At 39.3% G+C, this 26,549-nt stretch overlaps 1 protein-coding gene across 1 annotated transcript in view; it reads left to right on the forward strand.

The window, feature by feature from the left end:
• Window positions 1-2,992, forward strand: part of PTCHD4 (patched domain containing 4) — an 80,781-nt gene extending 77,789 nt beyond the window's left edge. The window contains exon 3 of the mRNA XM_051810195.1: window positions 570-2,992. Within this exon, the coding sequence (XP_051666155.1) occupies window positions 570-2,203 (1,634 nt within the window). The 3' untranslated portion in view covers window positions 2,204-2,992. The remainder of the gene's footprint in view (window positions 1-569) is intronic.
• Window positions 2,993-26,549: the final 23,557 nt, after the last annotated feature.

Here is a 26,549-nt window from a genome sequence, read left to right on the forward strand (position 1 = left end):
GATCCAAATTATTCTGGTTATTTGTACTTACAGTATAATTTCTCCTCCATCCAGCATGAAGAACCAAGATGTTCCCACTCATTTCTCAAACAATGCCTTTAATTTATATTCTTTGGAAGAAAATGTTGTTACTTGTATTTTTAAGTGTTTCAAATTGAATCCCTTGAGCCTTGAAAGATGTAGTGGGATCCACAAGGAATTTCAAGAATGAACCCAAGGCTTGAACCAAACTTCATGTTCTCCTATATTTACAGTCCCTTTGGGAACTAATTCAATGTCCATTAAAATCAAGGAATGTTTTTTAAACATTTTTTCATACTTTCTTTTCTGAGTATGGAGAGTCTCAGAATATCAGGCATGTTAATCGAAGCACCTGTATATGAATTCTGGTATCCAGCTTTAGACAGAAAATTCACAATTTTCCATTTGTTTACCTGGAGACAAAAAAAAAAAGAACAAAACTTAGCTGACAATTTTTTTTTACTGCTGGGGGAAGAAAAACCTGCAGGATGACTGGACCTCCCCCCTTACATATATGCACATGTATACACTTTGTTTTCTCTTTTCAGGTCATGGAACCAAAGGAGTGTTTGAACTTCTTTCAGGATGGCGTCGAACCAGAGAGAATCTGCCATTCAAGGACCGGGTAGCAGATGCCTACTCAGATGTCATGGTCTCCTACACAATGACAAGCTCCTTGTATTTCATAGCCTTTGGCATGGGTGCAAGCCCTTTCACCAACATCGAAGCTGTAAAAGTCTTTTGCCAGAACATGTGCGTCTCCATCCTGTTGAACTACTTCTATATCTTCTCCTTCTTTGGCTCCTGCCTGGTCTTTGCTGGCCAGCTGGAGCAGAACCGTTACCACAGCATCTTCTGCTGTAAAATCCCTTCAGCAGAGTACCTGGACCGGAAACCTGTGTGGTTCCAGACCATGATGAACGATGGCCATCAGCACACTTCCCACCACGAGACCAACCCATACCAGCACCACTTTATCCAGCATTTCCTCCGAGAGCACTACAACGAGTGGATTACCAACATCTATGTCAAGCCATTTGTGGTGATACTGTATCTCATCTATGCCTCTTTCTCCTTTATGGGGTGCTTACAGATCAGTGATGGAGCCAACATCATCAACCTTCTTGCCAGTGAGTCTCCAAGTGTCTCCTATGCCCTCATACAGCAAAAGTATTTCAGCAACTACAGCCCAGTGATAGGCTTCTACATTTATGAACCTCTGGAGTACTGGAATGGTACTGTGCAAGAAGACCTAAAAACACTAAGCCAGGGGTTCAACACAGTGTCCTGGATTGAACAGTATTACCAGTACCTTCGGGTGGGTAACATCAGTGCAACCAACAAAAGTGACTTTATCAGCATCCTCCAGAGCTCCTTTTTAAAAAAGCCAGAATTCCAGCACTTCAAAAATGACATAATTTTCTCCAAAGCTGGAGATGAGAACAACATAATTGCTTCTCGTTTGTACCTTGTGGCCAGGACTAGTGAAAACACACAGAGGGAAGCAGTGGAATTGCTGGAAAAGCTGAGGCCACTCTCTCTTATACAGAGCATCAAGTTCATTGTGTTCAATCCTACTTTTGTTTTTATGGACCACTACGGTTTATCAGTAACTATGCCTGTCCTGATTTCTGGTTTTGGCATCCTCCTGGTGTTAATACTGACCTTTTTCCTGGTTATCCATCCTCTGGGAAATTTCTGGTTAATTCTCAGTGTCACCTCAATAGAGCTGGGTGTGCTTGGCTTGATGACCTTATGGAATGTAGATATGGATTGCATTTCTATACTGTGCCTTATTTACACTTTGAATTTTGCCATAGATCACTGTGCACCCCTGCTTTATACATTTGTACTCGCTACTGAGCACACCCGAACTCAGTGTATAAAGAACTCCCTCCAAGAGCATGGGACAGCCATTTTGCAGAACGTTTCTTCTTTTCTTATTGGGTTGGTCCCCCTTCTCTTTGTGCCTTCAAACTTGACCTTCACACTGTTCAAATGCTTGCTGCTTGCTGGCAGTTGCACACTTCTGCACTGTTTTGTTATTTTGCCTGTCTTTCTAACCTTTTTCCCACCTTCAAAAAAGCACCACAAGAAAAAGAAACGGGCAAAAAGGAAGGAACGAGAAGAGATCGAATGCATAGAGATTCAGGAGAATCCTGATCATGTTACAGCAGTCTGAAAGGTTTAGAAAAAATAATAGTATATTCTCTTTTTAAAAAAGTGTTGCACAAAGATGCAGGGAAAATAGAGCAAAGATCTCAGCTGCTTGTGCTGGCCAGGTCTGACAAGGCAAAGGAAGATCAAGAAGGGGTATTCATGACACCTCAAGGTGCAAACTTTTTTTAACAAAAATAATGAAAGTAAAATAATCTCAAATGTTTTCTTTGAATCCTCATTCTCCACCAGGGAAGAGGCTGTTGGTCATTAAGTGTTCCTGAATCTTAAACTGTAGCTCTAATGCAAATTGCTTAATTTGTCTTATGTAGGCCTGAAGCAAGGGTGAAAAAAAATAGTTACCATTAAGTAAAAAGTAGGGAAAAGGCAGATTTTTTTGCTAAAATTGTCCATGGAAGAGAAGAAGAAGCATTTAAAATGAGAAAAGGTTACAAGACCAAGAGAGATTAAAAATGCCATGGCACTCTTTTTCTAATTTTCTTGAGCAAGTTCGTTAAGATGAAACCTATGCACTTGGGAAGTAAATGTTTAAAACAATCTAAGCCAAAGTACTTCCCAATTCCAGTATACCATATATATCTGTAACACCACAGTTAGAGCATTATTGCAAATAGGCTTGGCAAAGCTGAGGGATAGAGGTACTGTTTATATAGGAGAAGAAACAACCATAGCTATTTGAAAATTTAACATTCACTTCCTTTATATAAAACATATCATTGTTATCCCAAGGTCACAGCTGGTAGTTAATACCATACACACATTTTAGTATTTCTGAATTGTGAATTTCCCCTTGAACTACCAGATCTTCACAAAATTAACAGAGACTATCACCCCTGCAGAAGTGTTTGCAGTTCCTGCAGTGTAACACTTTTGAATTCTAATTTACCAGTGTTGACATGAAATACTGAGTATTAATCAAGCAGGAACTTTAAATGTAATGATGGATTGCATATCACAGGCATAACATGATCAGGTAACAGCTGAGTCAGCTCTGGAGCACCTGCACAGTATTATCACTATACATTTGGTCCAATGGATGAAGGAATGTGTTTGCTGGTCCCTGCAATATGCTGCAGGAAGTGGGATTTTCCCCTTCTTTAAGCAAAATGTCAGTCAAATAATTGCCACACACAGACACAAAAAAAAACCTTGTAAAGGTTTGCATGGGGCTGGATGAACACCTAGTTCTAAAACGACAGATTGGTCCCCTTTCTGGTGAAATGTCCTTTTTATTATTATTCCTAAATATTTTAGTGTTCATCATCTGCAACATAAGCCTTTGTTATGGCTGTTGAAATTTCACAGGAGAGTGCAGTAAATCCGCAGTTACTCTGACACTAGAAATTGTACTGTAAAGGACTATGAATGACTTTCTCTGCTTTGTAAACTATTCAGCTTAGTAGCCCAAGGGAAGGGATGAAAACAGATCCAGCCATTTCAGTTTGCTCTCGGCCCAGTGCTGCACTGGACCTTGCCATGTCGATCTCTCCTTTCAGTATTTTAAAAGGGCTTGCTTTTTACTCTCTGGAATATGGAATAGCATCACCTCCATGAGTAATGTCTTCCTGAATCTATAGTATCCATGAGGACACTATGTAAAGATATCACTATATGGAGTGTTTATGTCTACTTTGTATTACTTGTGGGTACCTTTAAAAGATTATCTGGAAGCTGTTTGCCTTCCAAAATGTATATACATGTCTATATGTGGCTGACAACTCAGTCTCAAGCCTGCAGAGTTTGCTGATGAGGGTGTGGACATATGTTTTACTAAAAAGCTCTCTGCAAGACATTAATTCTTTGCTATGTGATATGTTTCACCTCTTCCTACTGTTTTGTGATTAGGGAGAGCCAGAAAAAATTCACCTGCAGCACAAAGAAAAGCCATTTGAATGCCAGTTCTAATGTTCTTGAGCTGCTTCTGTTTCCAAGGAATGCAATTTCACCTCCTCTCTATACTTTCTGTACTTTGCCATTATCATTTGCCAAAAATGACCTCTGTGTTTTAGGAGTGGTCAAAGCTCTTGATTGTTTGAGGAAACTTTTGAGTGCAACAGGTATTAAAGAAAGATAAACTTTCTAGAAAGGCAAAGCTTCCAAAGTTTGAATCCAGACCTAAACTTCAGGGGTAGACAGATCAAGGTTACCAGTTTGACCCAAAATATTCAAGGGCCAGCTACAAAACTGAGATCTAAGTAGTTTAGTAAGATTTAGGAGCAGGGGATGTTTTAATGTTGGGTTATGGCTCCGATGTGTCTCTAATTGGGAAGTATTTACTGACCCTGATTTCCACCTTGAAGACATTGTGTGATATCCATCCTTTTTAGAACAGCCCATTATGAATGTCAAGCTTCCCATTTCCTCCACTGTCCATGCAAAACCTGGATTGTTGTAGCACTGTGACTCTTGGTTATCACTTCTGGAGCTGTTACCTGGGAAATTCCTGGTCTTCTTTTGTACTGCCCAGATGCATTCCGGGGATGTCTGTCACGCACTGTATTGAGGAAAATGGCACTTTCCAAAGCCATCACAGCCAGGATTCATCTCATCTAACTCCAGACACTGACAATGTAGATATTTATATCTGAACTTCGTTTATGGTCATGAGAGAGGGAGAGACCCTTCTGATCCCTTTTTTAGGTTGTGCGTTGGGAGTAAAAAATCACACTTTTTCAAATGCAGATTTCTGTCCATTGGTGATCAAGGAAGCTCAGCACAATTAGTTCAAACACAGACATGGGCTATGCAGACTCATCCAGAGATGGTGAGATTAACCCCACTTAAAATGACCAAATATCAAGTGAAAGAGCAAAGATAAAAACCATCAAAACTTGCCTCCCAAGCTTCTATTTTAGGGATAAATCCCAGGAGTAACTCAGCTTAAATTTTATGTTTTGCTTATGAGGCTTTTATGCCGAACAGATTGTTTAAAAATTGTCCCTGGAATTCTCCTAGCAGAGAATGGTGAGCCAAGAAATTAGATGTCAGTATTGAGGGTGTGCTTACATGAATGAACTAGAGTTTGATGAAGTGTCAAATCAGCTCCCCTCAACATCACACACATGCAGGAGCACTTGTATAACAAACTGATATATAGATCACAAACTGGGACTAGAAGCCTTTTATTTCCATACCAATGCAGGAGTGGAGCAGAAAACAAACCAGATCTTCCATGGTTGTCATTTGTTATTTTTTGCCAACCATTTTCCACATCCATCAAAAGAAAGACCAGTGCGGCTGTTACTTCTGCGGATACATTGATCTCTGTGGAACAAGGAAAGCTTTCACTTCAACCTAAAAATAGATTATTTTCTTCTATAACCCAGTTCACACTGGAATAATTTTGGGATAGATAGTCCACATTATTTAATTCCTTCTCCCTTTTTTTGCTTATTTTTCTTTCAGTCCGTTTAAAAAAAAATTATACCTTTTTTGAAGAAAGGGCATAGCTCATGCAAAGGAATTTGACACTCTGATATCATATCCCAGTTATCATAACTCCCCTGCAATATTGCACATATTTCTTTAATGTCTGATTTTATATATGGTCTAGATAATCTACCAAGAACCCTCTGTGCATCTCCTGCTTTGTTTGGTTTCATTCCCTTGAAGTATATTGGTTTGAATTCATTGTTGAGATAACTCTGTTGAAGTCAGTAGATTTATTGCCATGATATATCTGACTTTGCATGCTTTCTATCCAGTAAGAAGTGAAATCATGACAAATGAACCTCTTACATTGTTGATGTGCTTGTTGAACAATATATCTGTCTATACTCTATAGCCATTGTTGCATGCTGCGTTCAGGAGGCTGCAATGAAGGTATATTTCTTGACACTTTTCTCCGTGGGCTACTTTGACCTTGATCTATTCACTGTCTTTTTTATTAGAGTTAAGTCTTCAGCTCTATAGTGCAGTACTTGATATAGGTTTGGATTAGATTTTTGGAAGAAATTCTTTGCTGTGAGGGTGGTGAGGCCCTGGCACAGGTTTCTCAGGGAAGCTGTGGCTGCCCCATCCCTGGAAGTGTTCAAGACCAGGTTGGATGGGGCCCTGAGGAACCTGGCCTAGTGGAAGGTGGCCCTAACTGTGGCAGGGTTGTTGGAACAAGATGATCTTTAAGGTCCCTTCACACCCAATCCATTCTCTGAGTCTACATTTTGTAAATTTTTTGCCTAACAAAGCATCGTACTTTTTATGGCCAAGATAGGTATGGATTCATGGCACCTTACATGCATAATTTAAAGAGTTAAAATTCAGGATTATTGTTCTCAACCTTTTAGTTCAAACGATTTCTCTTCAGAATGCTAATATCTATTGAAGTTCCTTGAAAAAGTCTACTTCTGAAATTTTCTCCAATGGGGAAGAAAAGAACCGGGGGGAAGGAAGAAATATGCGGTTAAGTAGTTGTGTAATCAGTGTTCTTTTTTCCCCAAAGGCTTTCACTGCTCTACTCTTAATTAAGTCACACTGAGTAGTGACTCTAGCATAATTAAGATTTATTTCAATGGAGTTATTCCATATTTCATTGTGACAAAAGCTTGGCTTATTGTCTTTATGCAAGCACCATGCTAAGTCTCTGATTAATTTTTCAGTAATTATAAACTTTAATAAGTTATTTTTCATTGCAACATTAGGTTTTTGAGTACCTCAAGCTCTCATTTGATGTTCTAGGAAACACTGTAAGGAAGTAAAGTTAGTCTGTCAGCGAGCAAGAGATGTTGTGTTGGGGAAAAGGGATTCTTCACAGAGACAGCATATACTCCAACAAGGCTTTAAATAAAAAATGATGCTCAGGATATCTCAGATGATTAATGTGAAGTGGAAACCAAGTGAAACCTTGTTGGGAGGGTAGTGTAATCAAATCACAGACAGAAAAAACTTTGATTTTTCTTCCAGAACTTCTTACACAAGCAAGAAGGCATTTGAACAGGGAAGGAAACTGAATGCAGAAAGCAGCTCATCTATCACTTGAAATGATTCATTTCACTGTAGTCTTACATAAGCAGTGCCACAGACCAAGTGAGTGCAGGTTGTCCCACCTCAGCATGGGCCTCTTCGTGTCCTATTTTCCATGAACAGCAAGGAAGGGATTCCATCTTTGGTTTCACACCCCCTTGGGAAGGAGATTCAGAGCTGCTTCCTTGCCTGACAAAATTGTGTGTGAATGAGAGCTGAAAGATGAACACCACACTGCAAGCACAGGTACTGCATGCTCCCCTTGTTCTCTCCCCACCTTCTCATGAGCAGCAACACCATGAACTCTTGGTACCAAACTCACTTAGTGCCAGCATTCATAATTTCCCCTGGAGTAACCTGGAATTTGTGATCACAGCAGTTCACAAGTTGATAGATCTCTGGCAGTTCACAAGCTGATAGATCTCTGACCAAGAAGACTTCAGGGACTTTTTTAGAGGTTTTCTTTGAAAGATGCCCACTTCTCACTACAGAGCCTCATACCTCACCTCACCTGCCCAACACTGGAGAGGTGCAACTTGTTCTGACATGGCAGTCAGGTAGAAGAAAGTTTTCTGGAAACTTTTGCTTTTAATCCTCAAGGCTTTTCCCAAACTCAAACTTTTTTTTTTTTTTTTTCTCAAGCATTTCTCCATTTGTTTCAATTTCCTTAATAGCTTAAAAGCAAAGTCTCCCATGCAAAATTGGGATGCTCATCCTACCCACAGTGGTACAAAACATCATTGCTTAACCATGAGGTTGAGGTGGGTTATTGGCTTTCAGGCCAAACACAGGGATTTGGCTTTCTAGCCCAGACAGGCAATCAAAACCCTGCTGAAAACAAGCAAATGTGAAGCAGTTCTGAACTTCGTCTTTCCTAGTTCTCTTTGTTTCCTCACTGACATATCAAGGTGTCCACAACACTATTCTCATTTTTTCCTGCTTCCTCATTTAAAAAAACAGTTTCTCTTTCCCACTCCCCAAGGCTATCTTCCCTTTGCAGCTTCACTTATTTTGTGCTTTATTCTTCTCTGTGTGCTCTCAACCTCTTCAAAATTTCCCTATTTATATGTGAAAATTATGAGAGCATAACTCTGTTGAAATAAATGAAAGATGCCTGGATGCTTTTAAAGTGCAGCCTGTGGTACAGAACTAACTAATTTATAACAGTGCCCAAATAGCTAAATACTTTCTTCAGACAGAAAACTGTCTGTAAGAAAACTTAGAAAATAATTAAGCCTAAATTTCCATTTTTTATATCATAAACTTCTATTTCTTATGATTCTTTTACTGTAGGCATTTCTTTTTTTTTCAGCATGCTTTTATCATAGAAATGCCTAGTTTTTCCTTGCTTTTCTCTCTCAGCAACAAAAATAAATGGACATTTCTTCATACTCTCAAAAATAAATTATTGCCCCTACTTGGAACATTTTGTGCCAATTTTCTGTCCAGAGCACATTTGCCAACCTGAATTATACATACTCCTGGAAACAAGTGTTCTGGTGAAAATGCTGATATGGCCTTAACTAGAGAAAAATGATTGGTACCTCAACAGTGTCCTGCTTAGCTTCAAGCCCTGTGCATCAGGCTGCTGGATACTCCAGGAAGTATTCCTAATGTGGATTGATAATGGTCTTTTCCTCATTACTGGCACCAGTGTGTGGACAATATCAGCTGTATAGTTCTCCTGAGCACACATCAAAGTCTACCCTGCTTACATAGTAAAATCATAAATAGATTAGCACAGCTTTTGCTGGAGAAGGGATATATCCAATATATCCCAAGCTAAGGCAGCGGGGCAGCCTCTAGTCTAAAACTGCTTCTCAGTTTCCCATCTGTATGTCGGATATTTCACTGAGTTCCTCTGTAAAGGACAAAAAACATCACTTTTCTTTCAATAAGCCATTTGAGGATAGGACATGAAATATTTTAGATTTAGTCACGGATATAAATTTTTACATAAGAATTTGAATAGAGATGCCAATTGAATAGAGTAAAAGTCTCCGTGAATAGAGAAATCTTAGTCTGAAACATCTTGCAATTCTGGCATGATACTTCTCTGATCTTATTTCCTTTCATCAATGAGGACTGAAGTTTTTCACACTTTTCACAGTGAAGATAATCCCTGACCTACAAAAACATCCTGTCTGCCAGAAGCAGACATTCTCTTGGAGGAAATCCCATTGGTTTCAACTCCATGTCAAGAGAGATTTTGCAGCATCTGGCATAGCAGTGGTGTTAGTATGTTCCTGTCCAGACATAAACCCTTCTTCCCAAAAAGCAGGCCCAAATACTAAATATGTATGATTTGTGGAATGTGTGATTTTTTCTCTGTAGAAAGAGGTTCTTGTAAAATTCAGCTCTGATTTTACCATGAGGTGGGAAAGCAAAGAGTGACCAACATATCAGCCTAACTGCAGTTACTGTGCCTGTGTGAGAACTTCAGAGAAGGTTTATCTAGCTATGAAAGCCTAAGCAGTGACAGTATCTTACCCTGAACAAGAATTTGTCCTCTACTCACTACCTCAGAGAGCCACAAGTGTAAACTACTCTGCTAGTGAAACATGACCTAAGTCCTGGGCATGATAAAGTTAGTTGAAGCACAGAACTGAGGGTACATGTTCTTAAGACCAAGTGATTCCAGGTTTTGTAACGACACAGGTATTTAATTAAATGACACTGGAATTTAATCTTTAAAATTATTACCTAGAGAAGTCCCTGGCATAGTTTTGCTTCAGAAAACCAGTTCTCTCCCCAGCAATTCCTGGGCACAGGCTGGGTGCTGGCACAGCCCAGGGACCATTCCCACCAGACAACTTGTTTACAGTTGCTCATTTTTCAGACCACAGGAATGTTTTATAGTATGGACATTGACAGACCACATCAGCCTCCTTTGGGACTGCAAAGCAATCCTGACATTGCCTGATTCACTCGCAAAGTTATAACTTTAGACAGTAATGCAGCCTATATTCATGGTGGTATTTTACTTCTGAAGATCTTCATCTGGCAAAGCACTCAAGTAAATGATTTAGTTTAATCAAATTCTTCAGTATCACGGACTGGGATATCGTTAAATTTAAGCATGTGTTTAAATACTGAACTAAATAAGAATGCACTTATCTCTGTGCTTCAAGTTAAATAGGAGCTTCGAAGAAAAAGAGGCTTTAAAAGAAAAGGTCTTTTTCCCATAACGTACTAAATCCTACAATTATAGTAGCAATTTCACAATATATAGAAAAATGGTGCCAAGCACATATATTTTTCAGGGTTTCAATTTCCCTGATGTAAGACATCTCAGGGACATTTTAGTGATTTGTTACAGTCATACAACACTCAGGCAAGAACAAAGCCTTGCTGAGCACTTTTCCTGGAAAAAAATAGCAAGATATTTGACTCAGAATGAGAATACAGTATTTTATGATGTTAAAGCTCATTTCTAAAAGAAAAAAAATGAAACTTTTCATTTAATGTAATTCATTATTTCTTACAAGTGACACTCTGGAGAAGTGCTGGATATGCTTCTTTTATGGATAAGAGAGGAAAATTGATTGATGAAGTTGAATTCAGCTTTGCCAATTAAAAAAATATAATAAAAAACCCACAAAAGCTGGCTTTGTGCCCAGTGTAAAATTTGCCGTGGCATCATTTGTTGCTTTTTAATTAAATTAAATGTGAACGGTGGCATAAATGGGGCAGAAGTGGAAATCAAATTGTACGTGTCCTGGGGCTGCATCTGGTAAGGAACACTTACATACACCAGGAAAAGAAATCAAGTCCCCACTCCTGCAAAACCAGATGCAGCTGCCAAGCCATGAACATTGTGAATAATCCCATTGGCTTCAGTGGAGCCATTGGGATGCACATAAAGATTTACCCATAAGTCTTTGCCAGTCTGACGACTGGGATAAACCGATATTCTAATCTGAAAAGGAAATAGAAGCTCTTAAGCCAGAAATTTCCTCAATGTCCTTATAAATGTTCTCAGTGGAACTGATCTCTGCTTTTTCCAAGAACCATGCTTTTTAAAAAACTTTGCCTGAGAACACAAATTCAATAGATACACAGGCACTATAAACATTTAAGAGGCTCATGACAAACAGTGTCTTTTCATGAAAGAAGTCTTCTCCTGGGATGCCTGTAGCCAATACTTTAGGGAAGCACATGGTCAGATGGAAAGGGACATGTAAAAATCAGATATTAGAGGTCTCCTCTCCCAGGCTATAGTCAAAGGAGAGAAACATCTACAACAATTTATGGAGCTCAGACAGTTACTTTAGGATTTACTTTAGGATGAGGGCCCTTGCACACATCTGGCAGCAGCGACCAGAGCTGGTGAATAGTCTGGGATAACCAGTTCATACACTCGAGGGCACTTGTATAAAATGGGGTCAGACTAATCCCTCCGAGGCATCTCCATTTGTTGTAACTGCAGGGAAAATGTTGAGAAGTCATTCTGGGGTGATGGGCAGTAATCAGTTTGACTGTTCACTTTCTTTGTTGGGGGGTTAAGATGGGTCATCAGGGCTCCGGGAGGGCAGCTGAATGACTGGAGGAGTACAAACAATGCAGCTGTAGGCAGCTAAAAGTCACTACAAAAAGGACTGAATCAAGCAAATTCTGTAGGGAAGATACAGGTCATTTTTCCCCAACTGTTATTTATTTCCCTTTGCACTTTATTTTAATGTAATGCTTATTACTTTTTTTTTTTTTTTAGCCAGTAATGGTCAGCTTTTCTACCTCCCTTTAAGTTGCAGAATTTGCTTAACCTTTTTTTATATGAATTTAGATTAGATGTTTAATTACTGGGATTTCTCAGGTGTAGGCAACTTTACTATGCTACAAATAAACACCATAAGTCAATATTGATTTTCCTCCCTTGTAAAGCTCCCTCGTTGCTGGAAACTGTTAATATTTTTCAAGATTCTACCATGACCATATTTGTATACAGCCTTTTACTGAGCTTGAAATTCTATACCAAATACTTATGTCTTTTAAAGACTGAAATCTTCAATAAAATATGTTACTCATAAATATTAGAATTTTCCCTTTCTTCAATAGAAAGATGTTCAGTATCTTTATCTATCCATATTACAGGACCATTTTTTTCAGATTCCTGTTCCCGTACACCTAGTTTTAGAGGAAATGAACAGGTTCCTTAAAGAAAAAATGTGAAGCTAAGACCTTGGGCAGCAGCAGGAACAGGCACCTCCCTCCTCACCGGAGGAGAAGGGCATTTCAGGACTTGAGAAGAGTGGGTCAGAGTCAGGGAATTGGCAAACATGAGCTGGCATATGGCCTCTCACAGACTATCTGCAGATAGACAATTTACAGGTGCCCTGAAGCTGTGCTACATGCAAGCAAATGTTTCAGTTTTCCAGACAGAGCTGGCTACATAATGGTCTCCCTAGAACACAATCCAGTTCCATTCTTTGCCAAACACTGATGCCAACAGATCCTTTCTCACCAAGTTTTCTCTTGCTTTCTCCTTCAGGCTTCTCCCCTCTCCTCACAACCCTGGCAACTCTCAGCTCCTCTTCCCACAGTGACAGAGTTGGTATTTCAAGATCTTCCAGTGCAAAGGCGTGGGGCATAGTTTTCCCAGGTTTTCTTGACCATCTCTGGGAAGGCCAAGGACACATGCCCACACTGAACCCAGCGCTGCTCCATGGCTGGGAGATCTGCCCCTGCCTCTGTGCAACCACTTCTCTTGTCCTTGATAGTGCAGGTACCAGCATGAGCATCTCTCAGATCCTTGAGTAAATAGTGAGCTCAGAAGGACATATTAAATCATGTATTTTATATTTTGTCTATCCAGCGCAAATGGGAAACTTTGGGTTTTGCCTTGAAGTCTCTCTTCTATCCTGAAGTCCTGGTCTGTGGGACCCTGTCTAGACAGAATGTACTGGACTAAGACTCTGTCTTTTCCCGTGTACTTGGTTGCCTTTCAAGTGAGAACAGGCAGAAAACAGAGACCAGAAAGTTCTACCTGAATGCGAGGAAGAACTTATTTATTGTGAGGGTGACTGAGCACTGGAGCAGATTTCCCAGAGAGGTTTTGGAATCTTCTTCTCTTGAGATATTCAAAAGCTGTCTGGACATGATCCTGAGTAACATGCTCTAAAGGATCCTGATTGATGAGGTTTACTAGATGTCCTCCAGTGGTCCCTTCCAACCTGAACCATTCTACAATTCTGTGTGGTGCAGGATCAGAATATGACCTTGCCAGTCATACTGGAAAGAACACCTGATCCAGGATGTAGGCCTGTCCATCTTTGTCAGGTTATTTTCCACAGATACACTTATTTTCCATTTCCATCAATTACCATTTCCCCAGGTGAGTTTTCCAGCTAGTGGCCCCAAAAGACATTGAAGAAAAGGACACTCCTAGAAAACTACCTCTACTGGTTTTGATGGAAAACTCCCCTTGGTGAAAGAGACAGCTTTTCATCTCACGTGGTAAAGGGATATCTCTATTGTGTCTTTGAGCTGCTAAATATCTCCACTGCCAAACATGGGTAATAACAAGGGCAAAAGACACATTCTAGTAAAATAATACTGAGGATGTTCAGCTGAATTGCAAGAAGTCATGAAATTACTTCAGTTGAAATATGGTTTGTCATCAAAATTGCATGGTTGATGTTGCAAATCACTAGTCATACGACAGCAATTTTCCAAGTTTCTGCCTAGAAATTCAGGACTACCAGATGCTGCAGCCTACACAATAGACACTCAGCTGTAGCAATGTATCTGTGCTGGTACCATGTCAAATGCCCTCCTGCCAATCTGTTGAGAATCCAGCTCTTATGGAAATCAAGCTAATTATAGCTTACCAGAGTAGTTCCTGCATGTACAGCCAAACAGCTGATATAAGTCAGCCTGAATCATATAGCTGCCCATGAAGCACAATTTCTTACCTGCTGGGGACTTTGCCTTCAGATTTCTATGTCTGGCTTAAGACTTTTGTATCAAAACTGTTTAACAAACTACTTTACTAACGTTGCCATAAGACAGATTTTCTTTCTTTCTCTTCCATTTTCTCTTTTTGTTTCATTTAACTAACTTGGTATAAAGTAAACAATCTTCTCCATTCTTCTTCTGGCAGATTTATTTGAAAGGGAAAAAGAATTTTCCTTGATTATATATTAGCTACTTATATAGCCTTACTTGGGAGACACAGTTCACACCAGCCAAGGTGAATGAAGCAGAGAGCCACTGATGCCTCAGAGGCTCTGGCTTTGCATGAAACCAGAAATCAACACTATATAGTGGCTTTGAAAGACAAAAGTTTTGAATTAGATATTAGGAAGAAAATCTTCCCTGTGAGGGTGGTAAGGCACTGGTGCCAAAGTTGGTGCCAACAGCTTCAAGGTTGCCCAGAGAAGCTGTGGATGCCTCATCCCTGGAAGTGTTTAAGGCCAGGCTGGATGGGGCTTGGAGCAACGTGGTCTAGTGGAAGGTGTCCCTGCCCATGGCAGAGGGGGTTGGAACTAGATGATCTTTCAGGTCCCTCCCACCCAAACCATTCTATGATTCTATGATTCTATTTCTCCTGGCCTGAGCTGGGTGCTGCCATTTCTACTTGTGTTGATTCTGTGCTAGTTTCACTTTCATGAGGGGCGATGCAGATTTGACCCAAAGTTACAGAGGTGCCCTACAGAATGAAAGAGCTTTTTTCACCGTATTCCAAGGAATAGTTCTGAAACTTCATAGATTGCTGTGAGGGAAAAAAGGTAGCCTAGAACTGAAATTAAATTCTCCTCTTCCTTTTCAAGGACAGAGAAAAGTTTGACAAAGTTTTCTGTGTATGTTGCAACTGAAATTATTTCAACCAGCAAGGCCCTAAGCCTGATGAGCTCCTAGAAAATGGTAATCTATATCTGGCTATAAGCAAGTTATCCCAAAGTCTTGGGAGCGTGTGCAAGTTTGGTAGTAGCCATAACATGATAAGGGCTTCTGCAAATATACTTGCTATTAAAATTAGAGAAAAGCTCAAGATGAGTTTTGGAAACAAATTTCACTTCCAAGAGCTCTCTGGCCATGGGAAGTTTCTCTCCTTCCCAGCTCAGGTTTGGTCTGGGAATTTTTAACAGTAAAGGAAAATAAATGACAAATGTGTCTTTCAGAGATAGGTCTGACCTGCTGGCTGCAGCATCTCTTGTTTGTAGCTGGTCACTATAAAGCAGCAGCAATTACTGTTCTGGCAGATAAAGTCACTTAGTTGAAGATACTGGGGTTTTTCTATTTTGGCTTATATTGGTACTTGTGCTGCCCTCCAGTGATAAACACAGTTGTTCCAATCTGTATTCTAGACTTTTGTAGGAGTTTATTTCTGGTCTTTGCTCAATTCACACCGAAAACTGCAATTCTTATCCCAGAATTTTAGCCAGTTCTTTTCAAATAATAATAATAATAATAATATAGATCCAGTAAATTTTATATGTAGTTTTTTAAAAACTAATAGTAAATACAAATCAATTTAATGTGAGAAATAAAAAGTAGCATGGATTTAAATAGAAAAAAACCATAAATTACACAATTTTGGACCTACTAAAGTTAAACTGTCACCAGTTAGTAAGAGTTTCAATTAAGTAACTTTTTAGATGCAGATTTACATTTTAGTTTTAGTTCTGCCAAAAACATGTCCATGTTCATTACCGTTATTATGCAAATAACTCCCTTATACTCTCAATATTGGATCCATGTGGATTTTGGTGGTATGTTGATTAGATCTGTTCTGAGTTGCAACTCAGAAGTCCATGTATAGTGTGGAAAGCAGGTGGAACATTCATAGCAGCACATAGAGAAATTATACAGTGGTTGTCAGCACTGAAGCTCATGATATCATACAACAGCCTGTATTTGTCCCTCAGCTCAAAGGTTTGGCACAATTTCTTACAGCAAATGGAGTGTTTCAGAAATATTACTGGTGCTGCTGCTGTAAGAACTCATCATCTGACAAGAACTGACCTGTATTTTAGCTGATTGTGGGTGTCTGTAGAAGCACCAGAGATTGGAAAAGTTTGAGCATATTTTACTCTGCTATTTCGTTCACAGCCACTTTCGAATTTCTAGCTGCAATTTACATTTCACTTGGGAATGCTGCTGTTGTGCTGATGACTTCTGTATTTCTCCTTTAAAGGAATACAGTTACTTAATGCTTTTTCTAGCATGTAACGTAGTGATATGACTGCAGCTCATACAGACACATGTGAGTTTTAGAGTATGGGATGCAAACAAAACATTTCTGAGAAGCTGAGTAAGTGCCTGAGTGATTGGCTTGTGCAGAAATCCCTGTTGCCCTCGTTATCAGTAGTAACTTTGCTACTACTGCTAAAACTAAATGAACCCGTGGCTCCCACACCCATTGCAGCCCCCGGGTTTGTACCGTGATCGGCAGGGCAGGACAGGTCAGAACGGTATTCCCTGGGCTCTGAGTCTGAAGGAGGTGACACAATCTTCCCTTGACCACTGACAATTTAACCACCATTGACAGTTTAAAGACCATTCACTCTTCAGTGAGAAGCAGCCACAGAATTTGTTAGGTGTAAGATTGGTCAAAGCTAAGGAGTTTTTCAATTACAATGCAATGATCAGAGACCCACTGTGCAATGATGTGTCCGAAAGATTCCACTATACAGATAGAAATGGTTTCTTGCTTTTTATTAGGCTGGGGTAGTAATTTTATGAATCCTTTTGGTCTAGACTTCCTTACAATAGTATTGAACAAGAGCTTGGACAAGTCTGTGTAGTATCCAGGCAGAAATCTTGCTATACAGGTTGTACTTACGGAAAGAGTTAATATTCAAAAAGGTTGCAGAGTATCCTCAGGGCTTGCTGGATATAGGTCTGGTTTTCAGCAGACTGTTCAGGAAACAATTTTATGTTAACAGATGATGTGCCTGAAGGTAGCACTGAAGAATGGACCCAGGGATGGAAAAATACAAGACCTCATACCACACTAGAAGTTTTTTCATCCTTTACACAATTGGAGCTGCCCTCCTAATTATCTCAATCTGGGCTAGGTTAATTGGAGCCTTCCCAGCCGTGATTCAGTCTCACACGTTTTCTGCATCTTTGCTAATTAAGACAATTTTCACCTTTTATAGTTGCTTTAGTATTCAGAGCAGTTTGCCATGGGCTAATTATAATCATCGAGTGATGGTTTTAAATTTCATGTTTGTGATGACATTTTATCACATTAAATTGGAATCCCATAATGCTTCTTGAGCTATGATAGACAGGGAGGTCATCTCTGTTCTGGAATTTATCCACTGTGTGATATTGTGCTGATATTGGGCATTTTCATTCAGAACCATTTCAATCTCTCCTACTCTTCAACTGAAGACATTCAGCTGATTCCAGAGGAACACAAAAATACTGAGTTCAAGATCCAGGGCACAAGACCTTAACTTTCATCCTATAGATGCTCTTTCTTGAGCATCTATGATGATTTGAGAGAAATCCTAGATATGGAGTCCTGAAGGGCTGGAAGGAAGAAGCCAAGGCAGCATATTCTTCTCATCATTGCTCCTCCATTTCCAAATCCTTGGCATTTTAACAGCTTAATCTGATGTGGTCTGGAAAGTCTTCAGTCCCCTTGAGTTGAAGGAGCGAGTAGGGGAGCTCAGTCTCATCATGCAGTCATTGTTTCTTGCAATCAATGCTACATCACAGCTTACAACAGCTTTTCTCTGCTACTCTGTGAAGGTGAAGGCTCCTGCAGATGCTCTCAGGAGCTTTCTAGCAATGATGCTTCCCAGGAATAACTCTTAACAGTTCAAAACTTGTCACCAAGGTCCCAAAACACCCTCTTTGCTGTGTGGCCGTGGGTTTGCTGCTTATCATTCCAGCTGCAAACACTTGGCCTGTGGTATAAGTTTGAAAAAGCCAGAAATATCAAAATCAGGCATAAAGTAGAAGAGTCACCACTGATTAACGTAAACAGAGTTTACTTAGACTCATCCTACTGGGTGCAAAGATTTACTGGATTAAAAACCTGTGCAAACCTATAGCCTTGCAGAGAGTCTTTCCACACCGAGTAGCGCTGTGATGATGAGAAGACAAGGCAGTTTGCAGGCACAGATGCAGAGCTGTGTCACCACAGCTCTGTGCTGGAGCTCATCACTCCTGCATTGAAACAAGGCTGTCCTGTGAGTAACATACACCAGCACAGCTGTGCCACTTTCAAAAACAAACTAGTCCCTTTACTCAGATCCTCTACAACTAACACTGGTATCTATAACCAGGCATAGTTTTGCAATCACAAACATTCCCACTTTTACCCATATCTTTCAAACACAGGCTCACATCCCACTGGCGTCTGTAGGAGAGAAGGGTGTGTTTATGAGCTTTGTTCATTTTGTTCACACAGGATTTGAGGAGTTTATTGAACTGTAAGTAGCTGGGTATTTAATTCCTTCTAAGGCAGGAATAAAGACCAGTTGCAAATGGGATTTGCTTTGTTCTTGGTTTAGGAAAAAAAGCTACAAAGTTAAAAATGAAATTTGGAAATGCAAAGAATCAGCATATCATAACCATACCATTGCTTCTTCTTGGCTTCTTGTTAGAACATTAAATGCTTCTGGGTACAGATGATAAAATTAAGGCAATAATTCAGAACAAATCAGAATTTGTTGATGTGCTCATGTGGTGCTGGAGCCTGTTTTACCAGATTTTCAGATAGACTTGAAAATTTCTATCTAATGTGGTTTTTTTGCTGAGGAAATAGTGTCAAATATAATGATTGAGTCACTATGGCCATAAATTTGAAGCTTATGACTTATGACTGATCATATACTTCAGACTGGTATTTATTCTATCTTCAGATAAGGTAAATATGGCTCATGTTTCTCCATCTCTGTTCTGTTGTTTTGTGCAGATCAGAGTCTCTACTAAGTAGCTGACAAAATATAATCCCTTGAGTGTTTGTGTGTGGACCAGCACAAATTTTACCTGATTTCTCTAGTTTTTGGTGAGAGCATAATGAGATTTTGGAAAGCCAATGCTTTCTTATGTCAGTTCAAACTCATGTTACTCAAGGAATAAACATTTTGTTTGAAGGTAATGATGTCAGCTAAGCAGAAACAGTTTTGAAAAATGTCCCTGAAAAATACCAATAAGCATCTACTTTTCAGGACTAGTCAATAAACTGTGCATCTGTGGCAATACAGAACTGTATTACAGAAAGCCTCTCTAGGCTCCAGCATTTTCAGAATAATTTCAGAGTCACCCAGCATTTTCTTTCAAAGGTACTTGCAAATATCTCTCAACAAATGTCTGGAAGTTCACAGTCCTAATCATTTTCTCAGAGTGTATCTTAAAGGAGAGCATCCCTGAAGGAGTCCAGAGCCCTCAGAGTATTAGTAAATCCACTACAGCAGAAGGCAAGGGAAAACTCACTCCCATTCTATGTTTATAATGTCTAACTCGAGCCAAAAAAAAAAAAAAAAAGAAAGAAAGAAAGAAAAATTGAAAGGAATTGATCTATTTTTAGAGCTTTAATTTTTTTTCCTTTCCCTTCCTGGTAATTATCCATATTTTGGAGATTGCAGTCATTTTTGTTGGCAGGAGAAATCAATAAAGAACTCAGCTATTTCTTCAGCATCCTCCTCTTTCACCTATGAGGCATGTGAAAGACACAGGAGGAAGCAGCTTCTCTGGCTCACAGACAGTCTCCTCTTTCCCCCTGATTCAAATCAAGAAATCTCCTACCGGCATTTTTCAGATCTATGCTCCATTCCGGCGGTAATCTTGGGTGTAATCTTGGTTATTTTTACATCTCCACTTTCCTGGTGTGTTCTACAGGCTTCTTATCTGTCCTTCCTGCACAGAGGTTCCAACACCCCAAATTATTCAAGTCGCCCTTTCCACATAGACCCCATGCCCTCTGGATAATGTCACAGGCCTGTGACGGATGGAGATGTTTATGTTGTTTCAACTCTCTGGTGCCATATCTGAGCTGCATATTCCATTTTGCTTCCTCAGCCTTTTTTTTCCTTGTCTCACAAGGCATATCATAGAGTCATAGAATTGTTTGGGTTGGAAGAGACCTTAAGGATCATCCAGTTCCAAACCCCTGCCATGGGCAGGGACACCTTCCACTAGACCAGGTTGCTCAGAGCGCCATTCAATTTTGCCTTGAACACTTACAGGGATGGGGCATCCACAACTCCTCCAGGCAACCTCCAGTGCCTCACAGTAAAGAATTTCTTCCTAATGGCAGTTCTGAAATATGGTTGGGGGTAATTAAAGCAACATTAACAGAAGATCTGATGGTATGTGCTGTAATCAGGGATCGTTGTGCTCAGCCACAGCACTGTCCTTGGCTTGTACGTCAGTGGAGAGCAGGGCTTGACCTCTAAGAGCTCCAAATGAAACTATATTCAAGGTTTGATATTTACAGGCAGTTCAGATAAGAGTTGCATCTGGAAAGTACTGTGCTACATCCACCAGGCAAAATAATTAGTCATTCATTGAAATCCTTTTTTCCTGCTATCAACAATGTTTCGGCTTTTGCTGTAAATTTTTAAGATTATTATTAAGATTATAACTGTGATAATAAAAATGTGGTTGCACTAGCACATATTTCCCATCCATATTGAGCCACTGAGATGACAGACACCTTTCTAAATTAAAAGGTATCCATTTCTTCACTGTAACATTAAAACTCCTCCCCATATCAATTTGTACATGGATGGAATACAAATAAAGGTGATCTCATTTTTTTCTGGCATCCCTATAATGGAAAAGCCTCAGTTTAAAGAGAATGTAATTGGTAACAACTGACAGCTTGGCAGCATATGAATTTTGTGTACTTCTGTATGTTATTATTTTCTCATTTTTCAGGCATTTTATTTGGCTCCTGACATTCAAACAGTGATGGTCCTTCTTTCCTTAAAACTTCGTTGGGACATTATATAGGAAGGTCTCTAAATAGTTTTACCATATCATTTTGGTCAACCTGTTATAAATAGCTCATCTTTTTAGCATAAATTTGCACTCATGTTCTCAATCAGCCACGTTTCTATTTTTAATTCTTCTGAGGAACTCCCAGAGGAACAGTTCTTTTAAGATTGCGGAACTGTGAGGGACCTCCTGCTCAAAATCTAACAAGGAGTCCCGTGACAGCTGGTTCCTGAAAAATGTGATTCATGTGCTGACTTGCTAAAAATAGATGTGGTTGAACCAAAATAGAGGTTTCAGTGTAACAGAAACCCTCTTGAAACATTGCCAAAAGTATAAGCAACCTCTATAAAAACTAATGATCCAATGTGGCCAATGTTCAGAAAAGTCAGGAAACAAGGTAGAATTTTTAAGAGATTCCTAAAGATGATGCTTGGCTCCCATTGAGGCTCAGTGCTTAGGATTTTTTAAAAATCTAGCAGAAATGTACTTTTATCATTGTAAAGGCTTTGAAAAGCCTGACTGTACAGCAGCTTTGAGATTACCTTGTTAGTGGAGCTCCCCAGACTGAGAACTTCAAGAAGCCCATTTGTCAGAGCTTGTACTTTCATCACTTTTGTACCCAGTAAAGGATATCTAATCAAGCACTTAAAAATCCTTAGATGTGGTTGAATATCCTGGCTATCCTAGTGTTAATGGGAGAACTCAAAAAATGTGAACTTGCCTAGAAATAAAACTAGAAATAGAACCTTGAAATAGACAAAATAATTTTCACTACTTTTGAAAGTGTATTGCAGAAAGAAATGAGAAGCAAAGCCATTTAAAAATGCATTAATCTTTTAAAAAGTCATTCATTTGTAATAATGTAAGGTATAGGTTCCACTATTGATGCAGGTAGAGTCAACTTAAAGAAGCATTTTTAAATCCTACCGGAATCCTTTTGATGTCTCAACCCTCTTCCTTCAACAACAGAAAGGAAAAGCTCAGTGCTGTTCTCTAGATCCAGACAGAGACACATTATATAGAGCTGACCCACTTGCATGATCAGCTCCTCAAAAACAATGTCCGCATTCTGGAAGATAAATCCAAGCAAAAATTGAATCCTATTTAATCACAGTTTAAGTGCTAAAATTGAAAATACTTTGGGAAATGTGCCAGACAGTTCTGTGGAAATTGCATGTAGGTAGAGGAGAGGCAAGGGACATACATAGTTGAGAAGGAAGCAGAGAACCTCTACAAAGTTTTTTTAATATTGAGGCAGCACGTTGCCCTTCTCCCCTCTGTTCTGCAGGTGGTCTGAACTGTCCTGACATGTCTCAGGTCATAGAGAATTGTTTCAGAGATCTCGCTGATTATTTAAGAGCACTCATCTTGAGCCATAATCTTTGGACTACAATTTAAAATGACAGAGTTGCTTATCTGAGAAATGAATAGTATCCATACTGTCATTTAGGTCATTATAAACTGGAGACCATCTGGACCTGGGGATTTTATTTCACTCACTGCAGCATCTGGGATTTGGTGTAAAACTGTGCTCTAATATGGTTTATGCTTCTGTTTTGAAGTTTGGGAACAACTGTACCTGAATGCTTATTATCAGAAACTGAAAACCATGTAAATAAGAGCAGAACAAAAATTGTCAAGTCACTGAACACCTTTTAGCTGAGTAAGCCAGGAAATAGAATAACTTTTCCCTGCGACCTAAATCTTGATAAAGTTTAACTAGAGCAAAGCAAAATAGGATCTTACTTTTTAATTAGATAAAGCAGGCAGAAGAGACAAACTATTTCTACACCAAAGGCCACTATCAAGAATATATTTTTACAGGCATCTCATTTATAATTAGCTTTTTAAATGAAAATCTTTGAAAAATGAGTGAACTGTGCAGACCACAGGGATCTGGGAAACTTGACGCCACAATAAATGCATCCACAAGGCTGTCAGAAATGGCAGAGAGGAAATTTGTGATGTGATGTATTGCTCTTGGATTATTATGTCCAGGTACCATTAATTTCTCTACAATAAAATAGGAACAAAAGAATTCAAAATTTCTAGAGTGTGTGAGGAATTAGATCTGAGGCTTTAGATAAGGGCATATCAGAAATTTCTTTTTATGTCATCTTAGTAGCTGACAGACTGACATTCCTAGAAACATAATTCCTTGATGTAGCCAGAGCAGTGATAAAGCGTGAAATGCAAGATAATACAGTGACAAGTGTATTGAGGAGGTGAAGGGAGATACAGTAGATAGCAAGAGAATAAGAGGAAATTGTTAGTGTTAATCTGCATGAGCAGCTTCTTGAAGAAGTTGTAAGGAGTTGCGCTAAGTACACTGAATTATTTCATCCTTTCATGGATTATGTCTCTTTGAAAGATATTCATGTGCTCCTCAGTGTGCACATCTCTCTGTTTTTGCACATTGCCCATGGTGTTAGCTTTGTGTGAAAGCTTTTGCATGGCTGTAAGTGAATGCTCTGCTTAACTCTGAAACAAGGTTCTCCCAGACAAAGCAGGTTTGCTTTGGTACCCTTTCTGGATAGAAGGATACAATTATTTATCTGCTAGCAGTGTGGATACCTGTTGTCCTGAGAGAGGTGTGTAAACACCTTGTGTGTGTATTTGCAAGTGGTCAAGGACAATTCTTTGCTTAAAGAAGTGCTGAGAGTTAGGTTTTTCATGTATGGTAGGTTTACCATCATGGGCCTCCCGAGCCAAGCCTTTCTATGATCACACTGCACTCAGCAACATATCCTATCAAGTTTTCTCTGTGTAAATTTGAAACAAATGCCAAACAATGGAGTGGCCACAGGTGGGAAGACTCCTTGGTTGAGCTGTTATCAAGTTCTCAAGGCAACAGTGGAGTTTCTGCTCCCCTTGAGGCTGTTAATCACAAGCAGAACTGGTAAGATTCCCCAAATAACACACAGTGAACTGACTCCTCAACGTCAGCTCAAAGTTAAACTCCATTTGCTGATAATTTTCAGTATTTTGAAGAGCTTTTGTACAAAGGTCTCTTTCCCCACCATGCATTGGTCTGGCTCTACAGCCAAATAGCACATCTCATGTGGGTCCAAGGGGGGGGTCTATAAGTTTCCCTTAAGAAGGGGGTCATGGAAGCATTGAATCCCAGGGGAATTCTGTTGACATTGAGGGAGATGTAGCTCACCTTTGAGCCAGTCAGGATACTGAAACAATAAGGCCTAAGAGGAGGCAATGTGCCATGACAGGGAAATAGAGTTTAATATCCCAAGGACAAGAACTGAAAGAATTTGAGTAAGTTCAACAAACCGAAACATAGTATTTTGAGGCAAAAAATATTAAAATGCTTCATCCCATTTCAAACACATCAAAATGAATAATTTATAAATCCATCTATTTCAGGATTTAGGAACAGAATTAATAATAATAATTACTAAATATTGAAAATCAATAGTAAAATCCAACTTTTCATGCCATTTGTAAGAAAAGCCAGTTTTAATAAAGTAGCGTTTTCCAAGAACAAGAAAGCAGTTTGTGCTAAACCAGTAGTTGTGCTGCAGAGCTCGCAGGCTCTGCTCTCAAGGATCTCTTGAAACAAAAGAACCCAAAGACTGCACCAAGGCAGCTACAGGTCTGGGGAGGGGAGGTGGAGAAAGGCACACAGATTTAGGTAGAACAAATAATGAAAGCATGCTGGTAATAGTTGCCTATGAAATCTCCCACACTATCCTACCTATGTGATATTGCTCCACCGCCGGTAAAATTTAACAGATTTGCAATAGATTTATTGTGCCAAAAAACAAGTAGAGATTCAGCCCTCACATCTCCTTCTTGCTTTCATAATTGCCTTAGGTTTTCTCTTGTGGCAGGTGGAATTATACTATGCTCAACAACAACAACGGCAACAAAATATGGCAAAAATAAAGGAGCAAGATGCTATTTCTTCTCCACTTTAATGCCTGGGCAAGGAATGCCATGTGTTTTCCCATCTGTGCAGAAGTTTTGCTGATTTCTCTGGATCAAAATTTAAGGGAGGAGGGACACCAGGGATTTTACTTCAGAACAAAATGTTGTACAGCACAAGCAAGAAAAGTTTCAGTGAAATTTTGCATCCCTATTCTTGTTTTCCACTGCAGGGATAAATAATGGATGAGCAACCTCATGTTTTATTGCCAAATGTAAATAAATGATTCATTTATTTTATAGGTGTGTATATAAATATATATTTAAAGAGCTGTTTGTAATCAAATGATAAGTTATACTAGCTCATGACCCAGAGTTTAGTTCATGCTCTGTGAGGATGAAAATATATTGTATGAATCAGCAAAGAGTTTTCTTTTCTCAGCGCATGCATTGCAGTGGGTGATGTCTCTTGCACCATTCAAACAGAAAACTCCTCAATTTCTGTTTTTGTGCTCCAGCATTTCCTGTTATTAATTACCACTGAGTATTAAATTGTCCAGCATTTTAGTAAAATCCTTTAGATTATACTCTTGTAGGGGCAGTGTGTCTAGTGTTGGCCTAACAGCTGTTTGTGAGGCTCTTTGCACAGTTTCACGCCATGACTATATGAACATCAAACGTTTTGAGTCCTGCAAAAGCTTGTGAGAGGATTAGTTACGTGATAGCTTTTAAGACTTGAGTCCTTTTGGATAGAGGCTCCCACTTTGCTCATTCTGCATTTCACTTGCTTGCACTGAGGATTCCTCCACAGTCTCCTGGAACTATTGGACATGCTCACTTTGACTGCAGCAGGTTTTTGCATCATCTCTGCAGAGGGACAAGAGTGGACTATTTTCAAAATCATTGGTATGACTTGACTGAAATATAAGTGACTTCAGCCTTTTATATAGAGGTAGATAGACTGAACAGTAATGCAAGGACAAATGCTAAAACCATCCCCAGGGTCATATCACTTTCATCAATCTTATATTTTGAGTCCAAATTTTTCCTAAGAGGCATTCAGTTATTAATGGTATTTTCAGGACAAAGGGGAGATAATGCCATGCTTTTTGAGCTGTTTTATTTTGACCTTTCCTTGTTGTTTTTAAATTTCAGGACATAAAATAGGAAGGGAGACTGTTTGCATTTATTACGTGAAGTTACCTTCTGAACTCAAAACTCAGTTTCATGTTTGAAATTGAGCACCAGCTCAGTTAAGTCCAAACTTCAGTCTCATTAACAACAAAAGATTCAACATGTAAGATTTGTCTTACACCTTTTAAGTATACAGTACTTCTCGTTATGAAATATTCAACATTTTGAAACATGTGGAAGAGCTCGAAATGTATCCATGTGTTCAGCCAAACCACCTGCACACCATAATGTTGATTCTTTTAATGACGATTAACTGACAAAAGAGAGATAATTTCATTCTATTTTCTTGACAGAATCTCCTATCCAACTGTTTTCTTAGCTAAGAGAAATCCATCCTCCAGCAAATCATGTGGTTAGGAACCTCTGTGCAGTTTCAAGGCAGCAGTTTCCTGAAAAGTATTTAAATCAGGCTTTTT

Source organism: Manacus candei, unplaced genomic scaffold (assembly GCF_025592945.1).
Source record: "Manacus candei isolate 608988 ecotype Guabito, Panama unplaced genomic scaffold, ASM2559294v1 h1tg000007l, whole genome shotgun sequence".
Lineage (NCBI taxonomy): Eukaryota > Metazoa > Chordata > Aves > Passeriformes > Pipridae > Manacus > Manacus candei.